The sequence below is a fragment of the Lipotes vexillifer genome, unplaced genomic scaffold, assembly GCF_000442215.2.
Source record: "Lipotes vexillifer unplaced genomic scaffold, Lipotes_vexillifer_v1.1 scaffold1747, whole genome shotgun sequence".
Classification (NCBI taxonomy): Eukaryota; Metazoa; Chordata; class Mammalia; order Artiodactyla; family Lipotidae; genus Lipotes; species Lipotes vexillifer.
In genome coordinates this window covers 180,638-193,738 of record NW_006772865.1, presented here as the reverse complement: position 1 = coordinate 193,738, position 13,101 = coordinate 180,638, and the positions used below count along the sequence as shown (strand labels likewise).

General features: G+C 36.2%; 1 protein-coding gene across 2 annotated transcripts in view; it reads left to right on the top strand.

The window, feature by feature from the left end:
- Positions 1-13,101, top strand: part of PDS5A (PDS5 cohesin associated factor A) — a 120,193-nt gene that overhangs the window by 69,107 nt on the left and 37,985 nt on the right. Inside the window, exons 11-15 of one of the 2 annotated variants that reach the window (XM_007447930.1) lie at positions 1,561-1,712; positions 3,086-3,199; positions 5,182-5,263; positions 6,478-6,526; positions 6,758-6,897. In XM_007447930.1, the coding sequence (XP_007447992.1) occupies positions 1,561-1,712; positions 3,086-3,199; positions 5,182-5,263; positions 6,478-6,526; positions 6,758-6,897 (537 nt within the window). Of the gene's footprint in view, positions 1-1,560; positions 1,713-3,085; positions 3,200-5,181; positions 5,264-6,477; positions 6,527-6,757; positions 7,298-13,101 lie in introns of those variants that run through there. The other variant, XM_007447931.1, reaches the window with a different exon arrangement.

Here is a 13,101-nt window from a genome sequence, read left to right as displayed (position 1 = left end):
ACTTGTTCAACTGTGTCAGTAATTCTAACTCTGAGAAGTTTTTTCCCCTTGGCTTTAATTTAAATGAAATGACACTCCCTACTGGTTAGTTGTTAACTACCCCCTCTCCCCCACCCCGTACTCCCAAACCAGATTTCAGGTATTGCCGTTTGTGTTACTTCCTCCTTTTAGAAACAGTTCACTCCTACTTCTGTCAGTGTTTGTTTATAGTTTCAGGAAGAGTTGAATAAATGATTCTTGCTGAGACTGTATGATATGGTCTAATAATTCAAATAACACCTTCTGTACATTTTAGGAACTGTTTTTTGGTGTAATGAATTAAATGACCTTGAGTATAGCCTTTCTGAATTTTGTTTTCTATAAAATATGGGGACAGGACTTAAATCTTTGATTTCATGGCTTACATTCTTTAGTTTCATGTTAGACATGTCAAAAGACATCTGTTACCTGTTATATGGGAACAGAATTTCATTTCATCTACCAAATAGCATACAAATGAGAAAATTATACTAAAAAATTATAAGAAAGTATTAACTTAAACAAGCCAAAGATGGGACTCCCCTGGTGGCACAGTGGTTGAGAATCTGCCTGCCAGTGCAGGGGACACGGGTTCGAGCCCTGGTCTGGGAAGATCCCACATGCCGCGGAGCAATTAAGCGTGTGCGCCACAACTATTTAGGCTGCGCTCTAGAGCCTGCGAGCCACAACTACTGAGCCCACGCACCACAACCAAGAGTAGCCCCCGCTTGCCACAACTAGGGAAAGCCCACGTGCAGCAAGGAAGACCCAATGCAGCCACAAAATAAACATATTTTTAAAAAAATAAGCCAAAGATAAGTATACTCTGATTTGTTATTGAGACAAAAAACTTGTGATTATTATTAAATTGTACTATTGTTCTAACTCTAGATTTTTATAGTCTACTTTTCTGTCCACTCTTCTCTCACCACCTTTCTTTCCTCCTCATAAACCATTCCAGTCTCTTTAAGTCCCAAAGAATCTTTCACAGACTAGGATGTGACTAGGTAAATAATTTACCCTTTTAATCTACAGAGTAAGGAAGTTCACTTAAGATGATCACTAAGGTGCTTTCCAACTTTGTAATTCTAAAATCTTGATACTAACTTTTGCTCTTCTTATTCTGAGTTAATATCAAAAGGGATGTAACTAGGACAAAACATTCCAGACGATAGGGCTTTTGTTTGCAGAGTGAATTTTATGCTTTCTCTTTTATTTTTTAATCACTTCTAAAACTTGGCCAAATTTTTTTTTAGACAGAATCTAATGAAATCTTTTGTAAGATTTACTATTGCTTGGCTTTGAGGGAAATAAAAAATTGGTAGGTGATTTAGCAGTATTTGCACTGGATGATTTCTAAATAGGAACATAATCAAAATTGTTGGTTAAGTGATTTGTCTGCCTTTTTTGAAAATTAATATTGTGCTTAATCTGTGCACACATAAATCTCATTGTGCAACCTAGTGAAGAAATGGTAATTTTTGCAGATTTGTATACTAAAGTTTGGTATCTAGCTTATCCAATAAACTTTATACTTTCTAGTGGCGAGTAAGAAAAGAGGCTATGATGGGTCTGGCTCAGCTTTATAAGAAATACTGTCTTCATGGTGAAGCAGGAAAGGAAGCTGCAGAGAAAGTCAGCTGGATAAAGGACAAACTTTTGCATATATATTATCAGAATAGCATCGATGACAAGTGAGTCTAATATGTTGGTAAAATGGTTGAATATAAAAGTGCTTTTAATTTTTAAATATTTCTATTTAATTTTTTCATAATAATTAGTTTCTCTAAGTTTAGAAACCACTTTCTACATATTTAGACATACCATGTTTAGATAAGACTCCAGCCAAGACTGTGAGTTAGCATAATAATAGTGAAATATGCATGAGATTTGGACTCACACCAGAGACCAAATGTTCATTCTGCCTGTTATTAAATCTGTGCCCATGCACAGCTGATTTAACTTCTGTGTACTTGATTTTATCTAAAAAGGAGTAATAATAAGACTTTCTTACAGAATTGTCTTATGGATTAAATAAAATAATGAATGTAATGCCCCCTAGCTCACTGCCTGGCAGAGTAGCACTATTTAATAACTGTTATTTTTTCCTTTTTACAACACTGTAAGTACCAATAGAGGTATTACTGTATTTTTTTATTGAGGTATAAGTGACATACAGCATTACATTAAATTTCAAGTGTATGACATAATGATTCTATATTTGTATATATTGCCTAATGATCACCACAGTGTCTGTTTAACATTCGTCCCCGTACATGGTTAGAAAATTCTTCTCTTGAGATGAGAACTTACATTGTTTTCATTTTCTGAATGTTACTTACAATTCTCTGTTGGAATATAGTAATGATTTTGGTTTTTGCAAAATACTTTGCAATGTTTTATTGAGTTAGACTGACTACTTTGACGTGATCGATTATGTATTTCATTGACTAATGAAGAGCCCTTAAATTTTCTTATTCCAGTGATGTTGAATAATAATTATAAGCTTAGCAAGAAGGATATTTTAATATTGGTGAGGAATTTAGAATGTGGAAATTTAAATTAAAGCCAAGGAGACAAATGTGTATAAGAAAAGCTGAATTTTCAGGAAGATGAAGGAAGAGCCCCCTGATTTTACTAAATGACAACATGGGAAAGGAGCCAAACTAATCAAAGGAAATTTTTTTTTTGAGAATTAATTATTTTTGAGATCATAGCTTTATGTGTAATGTTAAGTAATTTGCTATAGCTCTAGACTGATGAAGAAAACAGGTAGAACAGCCTAGCACCCTGTGCTTAGGAATAATATATAACCCTTTTAGAACAAATGTTTCATACTGATAAAACGTAAAGTCACAAATAGCAACCGTAGCTCTAAATTTTAAAATAGCCATACTTGCAAGGAAAAGCATTGATCACATACTGATCTTTTCCATTGTATTTTCACAGATAAATATCATCATTGGTGTGGTATCTTTGCATGAGGTGGATAAAATATGAAATGGCTGTGGCTTCTAACAAATAGAATAATTTTGTTACTTGGGTTTTTTGTTTGTTTGCCTTGTAGACTGTTGGTAGAGAAAATCTTTGCTCAGTATCTTGTCCCCCACAACCTGGAAACAGAAGAGAGAATGAAATGCTTGTATTATTTATATGCTAGTTTGGATCCAAATGCTGTCAAGTAAGTTACTTTTTAAATGATTGGAGTATTTCTTGAAGATTTTATAAAATTACTTCATCTTATTTAATTAATTGTTGTTGATAGGGTTGTTGCTTCTTCTGGTTGAATCAAGAACCTCAGATAAATATTTATAGAGAAAATTTTTATTATATAAGTCCAGTTAAGTTAAAAGCAAAAATATTCCTATATGCATAGGCATATTTGGCAACTGAGCCAGTAATATGGTTTCAGGGATTCAAAGAAGTCCCCGTGTCAAAATTATCTTTTGTTCACCTGTTGACTGGGGTCTGAATCATACTATTGGAGCTTTACCATACTAAGCCTAAGAGCTAAGAACTGGTTCTTTGTCAGGAGAGCGTGTCCAAATCACTTCTATGTAGAATAACTATGTGATTGATTGTCCAAACTGAGATATTTTTGAGATTGAAAGGAGGCACTAGTAATAATTTTGTTCAGACAACTGGCATAAACTTTAACTATCCCAGGCTACCTAGGATGTGTGGACATTCCACTTTAATAAAGCTTTTAAAAAACTAAATAACTCCTGTCATTGAGAATTCCGATTTTTCTGAATAAGAACTTCAGCTATTCCATTTACATATATATATATATATATCCTTTAATTTCTTATAATTTCAAATTTACAGAAAAGTTGTGAGAATAAAACAAAGCTTTGTGATATCCTCTTTAGCCAGATTCATAATTTTTGACCATTTGCTTTTTATCATTTGCCATTTGCACATACTTTATATATGTATTTTCTTCTGATCCACTGATAGTAATTTGCAGACATTGGATCCCTTTACCTCTAATACTTCAGTGTGCATTCCCTAAGAACAAGGATACTCTTTTATATAACTAGAGTGCCTTTATGAAAATCAGGAGATTTAACATTGATAAAATATTGTCTAATCCAGTGTGTATTCAGATTTCTTCAATCATCAAATAATGTCCTTTATGGATGTTTTTTTCCCTTTCTAGGATTGCACATTGCATGTTTAATTATCATGTCTCTAGTCTTTTTAAATTTGGAACCATTCTTCAGTCTGTCTTTGTCTTTTATGACTTTGACATTTTCCAGAAGAGTATTGCCTAGGCCAGTTATTTTGTAGAATCTTCTCTCAGTTTGGATTCATCCAGTGTTGCCTCATCATTGGATCAAGATTATGCATTTTCAGCAGAAAGTCCACAGAGTAACGTATCCTTGGTGTATTCTATTAGGAGACATTAACCATCATTTTAAAAAAGGATTTGAAAGTGGTTCATAATGTTCACTGTAGGTGTAAATCCCTGGCCTAAGGTCTTGATCTCTGTTTATATTTCAAAATATTTGACAAAGGGTACTCAGAGATAGACTAACTTCCCAGAGGTCTTTTGGGCACCTGAAATTACAGAGTGGGTTTGTGAGAGAAGAAAATCTGCTTTCGTGGAGAGAAAAGAGTCTAGAATAAAGAAACTCGGTTTAATTTAGCATTTTGAATCCACATCATTTCTAAGAAATTCATTTTTTGAAATAGTCTACATCACTTCATGCTTACCCCCTTAGCCTGGCATAAAAAGGCCTTCATGATCTGATCCTTTTCTATTGTATGTTCCAGCTTCCTTATGCTCCCCCAATCACATTCTGTGCTCCAAGCCTATAATTTTGTTTTCACTTTCCTGTATGTGCCATGGGCTTTGATGACATTTTATCTCTCTTTGTAGCAGAACATTCTGGCTTCCTCTGCTTAGAATGTCTCAGTTCCTTCAGTTTACCTGGCACGATCCTGTTCATCCTTAGAAACTTCTCAAATATTTTCTCTCATAAGAAGCCTTATATTAAGTAATTTAAACTAAACTCTGTTAATCCTAATAAGTAAATTTTCTGGTGCTTAAAATTTTAGGTAGATGTAGAAGAATGGTGTAAGAAAAGTAGTAAGGTTGAGTAGTTACCAGTATTGTTATATTATGTATTTTTTTCATATTTATAACTTTATTTACAGGGCTCTCAATGAAATGTGGAAGTGTCAGAACATGCTTAGAAGTCATGTACGAGAACTATTGGATTTGCACAAGCAGCCTACGGTGGGTTCATGATGTTTTATTTAAATTCAGTTTTAGTCATTGTTAATTTTTCTGTAGTCATATATAATGAAGCAAGCAAAAAAGTATTTCATGTGTTTTATTTTCCACATGTCAGTTAAACAATTTCTGTGATTATCCAAGCTAAATTTGCATTTCACATGAATATAACAAAATTTTATTTTTCAGCATGAGCAAAGAAATGGTGTTTTCCAGATTATCAAGTATTTAGACACTAAGAAGTTATAGTTTATCAAATCATTAGAATTAAACCTTAATATAAAATTAGAAGTCATAAATGTTTTTTGCTCTGTGATTTGGTCCTTTATTGTAGAGTCAGTATCAAATCAGGTATCAATCCTTTGAATATGCCAAAGTCAAATTAACAAAGAAATACTGCCCAACATTTTCTGGAAGGTGGAGAAAAGAAATCTGAATAATCTCTTAATATACTTCTAAACATATTTGCTAGAATAGGTGTTCTGAGCCAGGGAACCATACACAGAGACCCCCTCAGTGGCCCAAGCAAGGGTTGTCGAACTTTTTTTTGTAAATGACCAGATAGTAAAAATTAAGGCTTTGCCAGCCATACAGTCTCCATGTGACTGCTTAACTCTGCCTTTGTGGTGCAGAAACAGTCAGAGATAGTATATAAATGAATGGGTATGACCGTGACCCAACAAAACTTTAACAAAAGCAGGTGGTTCATGGGACCATGCAGATTCAATAATAAAATAATACTCTTGTTGTAATGGAGGAAAGGGCAGTAGGAAGGGAGGTGATATATTAAGTAATGGGCCACAAAATAGCTAATAGAACTCTATTCAGAAAGAAAATTTTTCTGCTCTCCACATTTTTAGTTAATTTTCTTTGGTGTATGGTTTCACAGTAATTTTGATATGATAATTGTTTTCATTATCTTCTCTGTTCAGTCTTCTGGCAAGATAATTTTCCTATGAAAGTTATATACTCTTAAAAAATTTTAAATAACTTCCTGCTGGCATCTCCTTTCATTCTATTTGTGCTAACTTAATAGTTGTGGGTACTTCATAGTTCTTTGTCATCAACATAGTGTGTAGATATGGTAAGCCATTTTCTAGTGGGTGTATTGTGATGGATTTTTTCTTAACTTAAAAAAATGTAAAATACTGAGTATAGTTTTCTTACCGAAATTTGGTAGCACATGTGACAGCTTTTGTTTTTGTTTTAAATTTCAGTCTGAGGCTAACTGTTCTGCCATGTTTGGAAAACTGATGACCATAGCAAGTGAGTATGTTTATTCACTCCGTAGATATATAGTTGACCTCAAATAATTTACCCAGGGGGACTATCAATTTAATACTAAGTAAGAAAAAGTAATCCTTTTCTTAATAATTTTATTTCTAAGAGCCAGATTGACTGATTATCTTTTGGTGCCTCAGCATTATTTTTTAAGACAGCTTGCTTTTAGTTTAGTGGTTTTTCTTTTGTAGTATTGATTCTCTTTGAATTTTATAGAGAATTTGCCTGACCCTGGGAAAGCACAAGATTTTGTGAAGAAATTTAACCAAGTCCTTGGTGATGATGAAAAACTGCGGTCTCAGTTGGAGTTGTTAATCAGTCCAACCTGTTCGTGCAAACAGGCAGATGTTTGTGTGGTTAGTAAATTATACTTTTATATTTGTTCTCCTAGCTTTGCTTATAGAAACTTACATTTCATTAAAGCCTTCTTTACATAGATTATTTTATTTGTGTGAGTTTAACAATACTGTGAGCTCTGAATTACCTAGGAATATATCTGTGGTCAATTTAGTTCTCTTTACTTACCACTCATCAGCCAAATTCCAGGAAAAACACTAGAGAACTAAGCCAGGGAGATTGATCCTAGGAATTGAGCAAGATAAAATGCTTTGTATTTAGTAGACATTCATTAGGTAAACTAAATGCTTTTGTGTGTTGTGTGTGTGTGTGTATTTTCTTCTCCCATGTATTAGTAGGTAAATCAACAATAGTTATGTTGGCATATATGCATTTATAGATAAGGTAATTCCTATTTAGGCTTTTGTCTTCCTTCTATTCTTAGACTCTTTATTTTTTTTTTTTTTTTTTTTTTTTCCCTTGCGTTATGCGGGCCTCTCACTGTTGTGGCCTCTCCCATTTGCGGAGCACAGGCTACGGACGCGCAGGCTCAGTGGCCATGGCTCACGGGCCCAGCCGCTCCGCGGCATGTGGGATCTTCCCGAAACGGGGCACGAACCCGCGTCTCCTGCATCGGCAGGCGGACTCTCAAGCACTGCGCCACCAGGGAAGCCCTAGACTCTTTATTTTATAGAGAAAACCAATTGTTGACAATATCAGGAAGGAAAAATTCATCCATTCATTTATTTAGCATTTTATGAGACAGTTTCTGTTTAATTTCATCTTTACCATTTACTACCAGTGAGACCTTTAGTATTCAGTATTTTTGAGACTCATTTTTCTCATCTCTACATGTTTAACAACCTCACAGGATTATTAAGAGGAGATAGATACAGATATCCTATATAGATATAGATACATGGCCCTAGACTGCCCTTTAGGATTTAAATAAATTGCATTTCTATAGTATTACACATATATGACAAACACTATGCTTGCGACCAGGCTTACAGAGATGAATAAGAGAAAGAAAATCATTTCAGTTATTTATGTCTAACTTTGTTCTAGAAAGATAATTATTTAAATATGTGATAAGGGATAAGGACTATAATAGATGTATATACGAAGTCATCTGAGAACATGGAGTATGTATTTTTTTCAGTCTAGTAGGGATATAGGGTCTCTAAGTGGATCTTAAAAGAGGAGTCAGGTTTCCCTTGTGACACTGGTTGAGAGTCCGCCTGCCGATGCAGGAGACACGGGTTCATGCCCCGGTCCGGGAAGATCCCACGTGCCGCGGAGTGGCTAGGCCTGTGAACCCGAAAAAAAAAAAAAAAAGAGGAGTAATCAGGAACAGGTGGGAGGAAGCCAGTTTAGGGAAGGAAGCAGTGGACTCTTCCATTGGGCCTAGGGATGTGCTTGTGCCAGGTGCCCAGAATACTTCGCTCTTTGCACTTCTGAACAGGATGGTTTGCTGAGAACATTTAAAGGTTTCGTTTACTTCTTTGGCATTTAGAATTCTAGTTCCAGAATACTGTATCCTGCTGGGCATCTACTAATATAATTGATCATAGAATGAAATAGCTTGAAAAAAACGCAGAGAGAATTGGTTTAACCACTTCATTTTACAGGTAAGGATTGAATTTTAAAGAGATGAAGTTTCTCATCCAGTGTTTCACAGCTGGTTATAGTGGCTGTGCTGCAAGTAGAGTCCAGATCTCATAGACCCTCAATAGTGCTCTTTCTATACATTTCATCATTGTTTGCAAGAACCAGTACAGACTGAGTACTGCTCAAGAAATGTGGACCTTGAGAATGAACGATCAAGTGGTATTTTTTGGTCTGAGAAAAATAAGACTTGAGCCTGAGTTTGAGAAACGGTACTAACATGAATTCCTACTATTTGTCAGAACAGAAATATCTAAGAGTTTCCAAATCCAAAATGTATATGTAAAACATGTTGTAAGGAAAACATCTCAGGATGAATTGATTGTAGGAAGCAGGAAAGTGGAGATGAGGACTGGTCTTGCACTGGAAAGAGCATGGTAATGACACCTTTTTGGAGGGGAGGTTATTCTGAGGATATTTAAGAAATGGGCCACCAAATGGCTAAAAGAACTCTATTCCAGAGGGGAAAATTTCTACTCTTCGTATTTTTTTAGTTCATTTTCTTTGGTAAATGGTTTCACAGTAATTTCTCTCTTAGCTTACATTAGCATTGTGTATTCTGAGCACATTATTTAACTTTATCTCTATGTTCTCATGTGTAAAGTAGGATTTGTAATACCCTTTAAATGCTCAGGAAAACAACCACCGTTAGAATAGTTTTGCTGTTTCCCAGAACATCTGTATCATTTTGTCCTTCTCCCCAAAGGCTATTGTTATTAGTTATACATATCCTTTAATATCCACATTCCTTTTTTCCTCAGTAACAGAGTTAGTAGGAGTGGAGATCTGATATTTTTTCCCCTTTTGTTTCAATTCCATTCCTAAAAAATCTTAGCAAAAGTACTTTGAGCAAGGAATATGAATAGACACATACCGTAGATTAATGCGAGTATACGTGATGGTATAGTGAGAGGGTGAGCAATGGTATTGAAATACGTGCTGTGTAGATTTGCTTTCTCTTTGGACTTCAGGTTTTGAGTTTCCACACCTTGGTTCTAGTGGAGGACCACTTATTTGCCATAGCTTCAGCTCTGCTTGCTATTTTATCCTCTAGCATGTTCCTATGACCATGGTTCCCAAATTTTAAGATTTTCCAGGAATATTGTTAATTCAGCATTTGAGACAGTCCTAGGTTTGAATTTCAGCATTTACTACCAGTTTGACCTTTAATAAGTTACTCAGCATTTCTGAGCCTCATATTCTTCACCTATAAATATTATCAACCTCATTGGATTGTTAAATGAATAAGATAAAATTAAAATTTATGTACGGCCTACTAGAGGGCCCCTTGCACTGCCCTATAGGATGTAAATAGATAGTAATTCTTAATGATGTCACATATACATGATAAACACTAAGAATTATTAAAATAGGTCTAGAGTGGGGTCCTGAATCTCCATCTTTTAGCAAAGTCTCAAAGTGATTCTGATAAGTAGTTCACAGACTATACTTTAAAGAAAAACCTTCCTTACGGGATTATTTGGATATGCATTGTGTCTTCAGAAGTCCAAAGTATATTTTGTCCTTTGGTCAAGCCTACACCATTATAATTCATTACATAATTTAGTAAATTGTATTATACATGCTCTGTCACCGAAGTTGCTGTTTAGGTGACAGAGGCAGGCAAATATTTCAATAGAGAATACAGTGTGTTAAATATTCTGATAGGATCATGTGCTTTGGTAACACAAAGGAACAGCAGCCATCCCAGGCAGGGGTGGAAATTGGAATAGCTTGTTCTAGAATTAGTCATTCCTGAGTTGAATCTTAAAGGATGAGTAGGAATTAGACCAGTATATGAAGAATGACTGCTTTATTTCTAGTTTGGGTGACTGGATATCAGAGGAGATACTTTAGGGATAGGAGAAGATAATGATGTATATGTAGCCTCCAGCAGTTATATTTAGAAATCTGAGATTCAGGTCTTGTTGGTATGTATTAGCATAGTTATATCTCCTGGAGGAGGTCGAGAAGAAAAAAAACGAAAGGAGAGAGAGATGCTAACTTACGCTATTTAGTAACAGTCATAGAATGCTTCCTGTTTTCTTTTAATATAATTTTTGTTTGTTTTTTTGGCTGCATTGGGTCTTTGTTGCTGCACACGGGCTCTCTAGTTGCGGCGAGCAGGGGCTACTCTTCGTTGCAGTGCGCGGGCTTCTCATTGCGGTGGCTTCTCTTGTTGCAGAGCACGGGCTCTAGGTGTGTAGGCTTCAGTAGTTGGAGCACGCGGGCTCAGTAGTCGTGGCATACGAGCCCTAGAGTGTACGGGCTTCAGTAGTTGCGGCACGTGGGCTCGGTAATTGTGGCTCACGGGCTTAGTTGCTTCGTTGCATGTGGGATCTTCCTGGACCAGGGATCGAACCGGTGTCCCCTGTATTGGCAGGTGGATTCTTAACCACTGTGCCACCAGTGAAGTCCCAGTATAACCTTTTCTATAGTTTAATGAGAGTGATACACAGGTGTGATATTGTGATTTCTAATGGGAAATATGTATTTGGTGTTTGTCCATATTTCTGGCACAGAGCTCCTAAAACCCTTGAAATTTCCTTAGCATGGAAGTAACAAAGGTGTCTTTTGTTATGTTAATGAGGCAACTTTTGGAACTCACCTAAGAATGGGAGCTGGTTGCCATCAGAGCCAACCATGTGATTAGAGGGTTGGAACTTTTCAGAGGGGAGAGGGGCTGGAGATTGACTTCAATCACCAGTGGCCTATGATTTAGTTAATCAATCATGCCTATGTAATGAAGCCTCCATAAAACCCCAAAAGGACACAGTTCAGAGAGCTTCTGGTTTAGTGATCATGTAGAGATTTGCAGAGAGTAGCAAGCTCATAGAGGGCATGGAAGCTCTGAGTCCTTTCCTTGTCCTATGCATTTCTTCCATCTGGCTGTTCCTGAGTTATATACTTTTATAATAAACCAGTGATCTAGCAGTAGTAAGAAAATGTTTCTCTGAGTTCTGTGAGCCAGTCTAGCAAATTAATTGAGCCCAAGGAAGGGATGGGGGTTGTGGGAACCTCTGATTTCTAGTCATTTGGTTAGAGGTACAGGTAAACCTGGGCTTGCATGCAGGCTTTCTCTAGCTGTGGCACACGGGGGCTACTCTTCGTTGGGGTGTGTGGGCTTCTCATTGCAGTGGCATCTCTTTGTTGCAGAGCATGGGATCTAGGCATGTGGGCTTCAGTAGTTGTGGCACGTGGGCTCAGTAGTTGTGGCACACAGGCTTAGTTGCTCTGCAGCATGTGGGATCTTCCTGGACCAGGGATCGAACCAGTGTCCCCAGCATTGACAGGTAGATTCTTAACCACTGCACCACCAGGGAAGTCCACTTTTTTTTTTTTTAAACAAATAGGTATTTCTTATTGTCAAAATGAGAAAGCAGATATGTATGAAAAAGAAAGGAGATATATAGATGCAGCATTTTTAAAGCTTTAAAAAATTTTTTGTAATAACAAATTAGTAAAATATAAACTGCTTGAGAATAGAGGCTATTTCCTTATTTCTTTGATATACCTTAAGCGTGCTTAAGTATTCTAAACAACGTAATTGTAATTAGTAACTATGTAACTAGTAAATATCAATCTGCAGTGATAGCATAGATTTGATCAGAAATTTCTGAAGCATTGTCAGGAATATAGAAAGAATTAATTTTCTTACTCTTTCTGCTGTCATTTCCTAAAAGGATTACATATGGTTACTTCTCAGAAGTAGTTCTCAACTACTTTTCAGTTGTAAAACATCTTTATCTGATGTTTCTTTTTGTGTATTGGAAGTATGTGTGAGTACCCCTTTTTTTTCTAGAGTTTGTAAAGAAAACAAGGAAACTGTTTATTTGTTGCTGCTTACTTGCCACATACTAATTTGGCTTGTTGCTTATCCCCAGTATCACTTATGATTATGACATATATTATTTTAAAATAATTGTTATAAGAGATTACCTAAATATTACATACATAAAGTATCGTTTGAAGGATTACTTAAATGTAAGATTGTTACATGGGAATACAAAAATGTCAGGTTTTTAAAACTGTGCCTTAATATTATTATTTACATGCGTTGGTGTATTTTATATAATGCTAATACTGTGCTTAAATGTGATTTATTCTTTTTCCTGTTAGCATTTCCTTTATTTTTCTTATGCTCATATATGTATTGCTGTAACTCTTTCCTAATGCCTAGTTTTTACATTTTTTAGTACTGACTATATAGTTTGCCTAGCAGTTTTCCAGTGGCATATTTGTTGTTAGACAATCACTTGACTTTATCTTATGTTAAAGCAACTAAATTTTATACAGAGTGGGGGGAAATCGCCTCTTTGGGAGACCTGCACAAAATAAGTCTGATTTCAAAAGATAGTAGAGGGGCTTCCCTGGTGGCGCAGTGGTTGAGAGTCTGCCTGCTGATGCAGGGGATACAGGTTCGTTCCCCGGTCTGGGAAGATCTCACATGCCGCGGAGCGGCTGGGCGTGAGCCATGGCCCCGCTGAGCCTGCGCGTCTGGAGGCTGTGCTCCGCAACGGGAGAGGCCACAGCAGTGAGAGGCCCGCATACGGCAA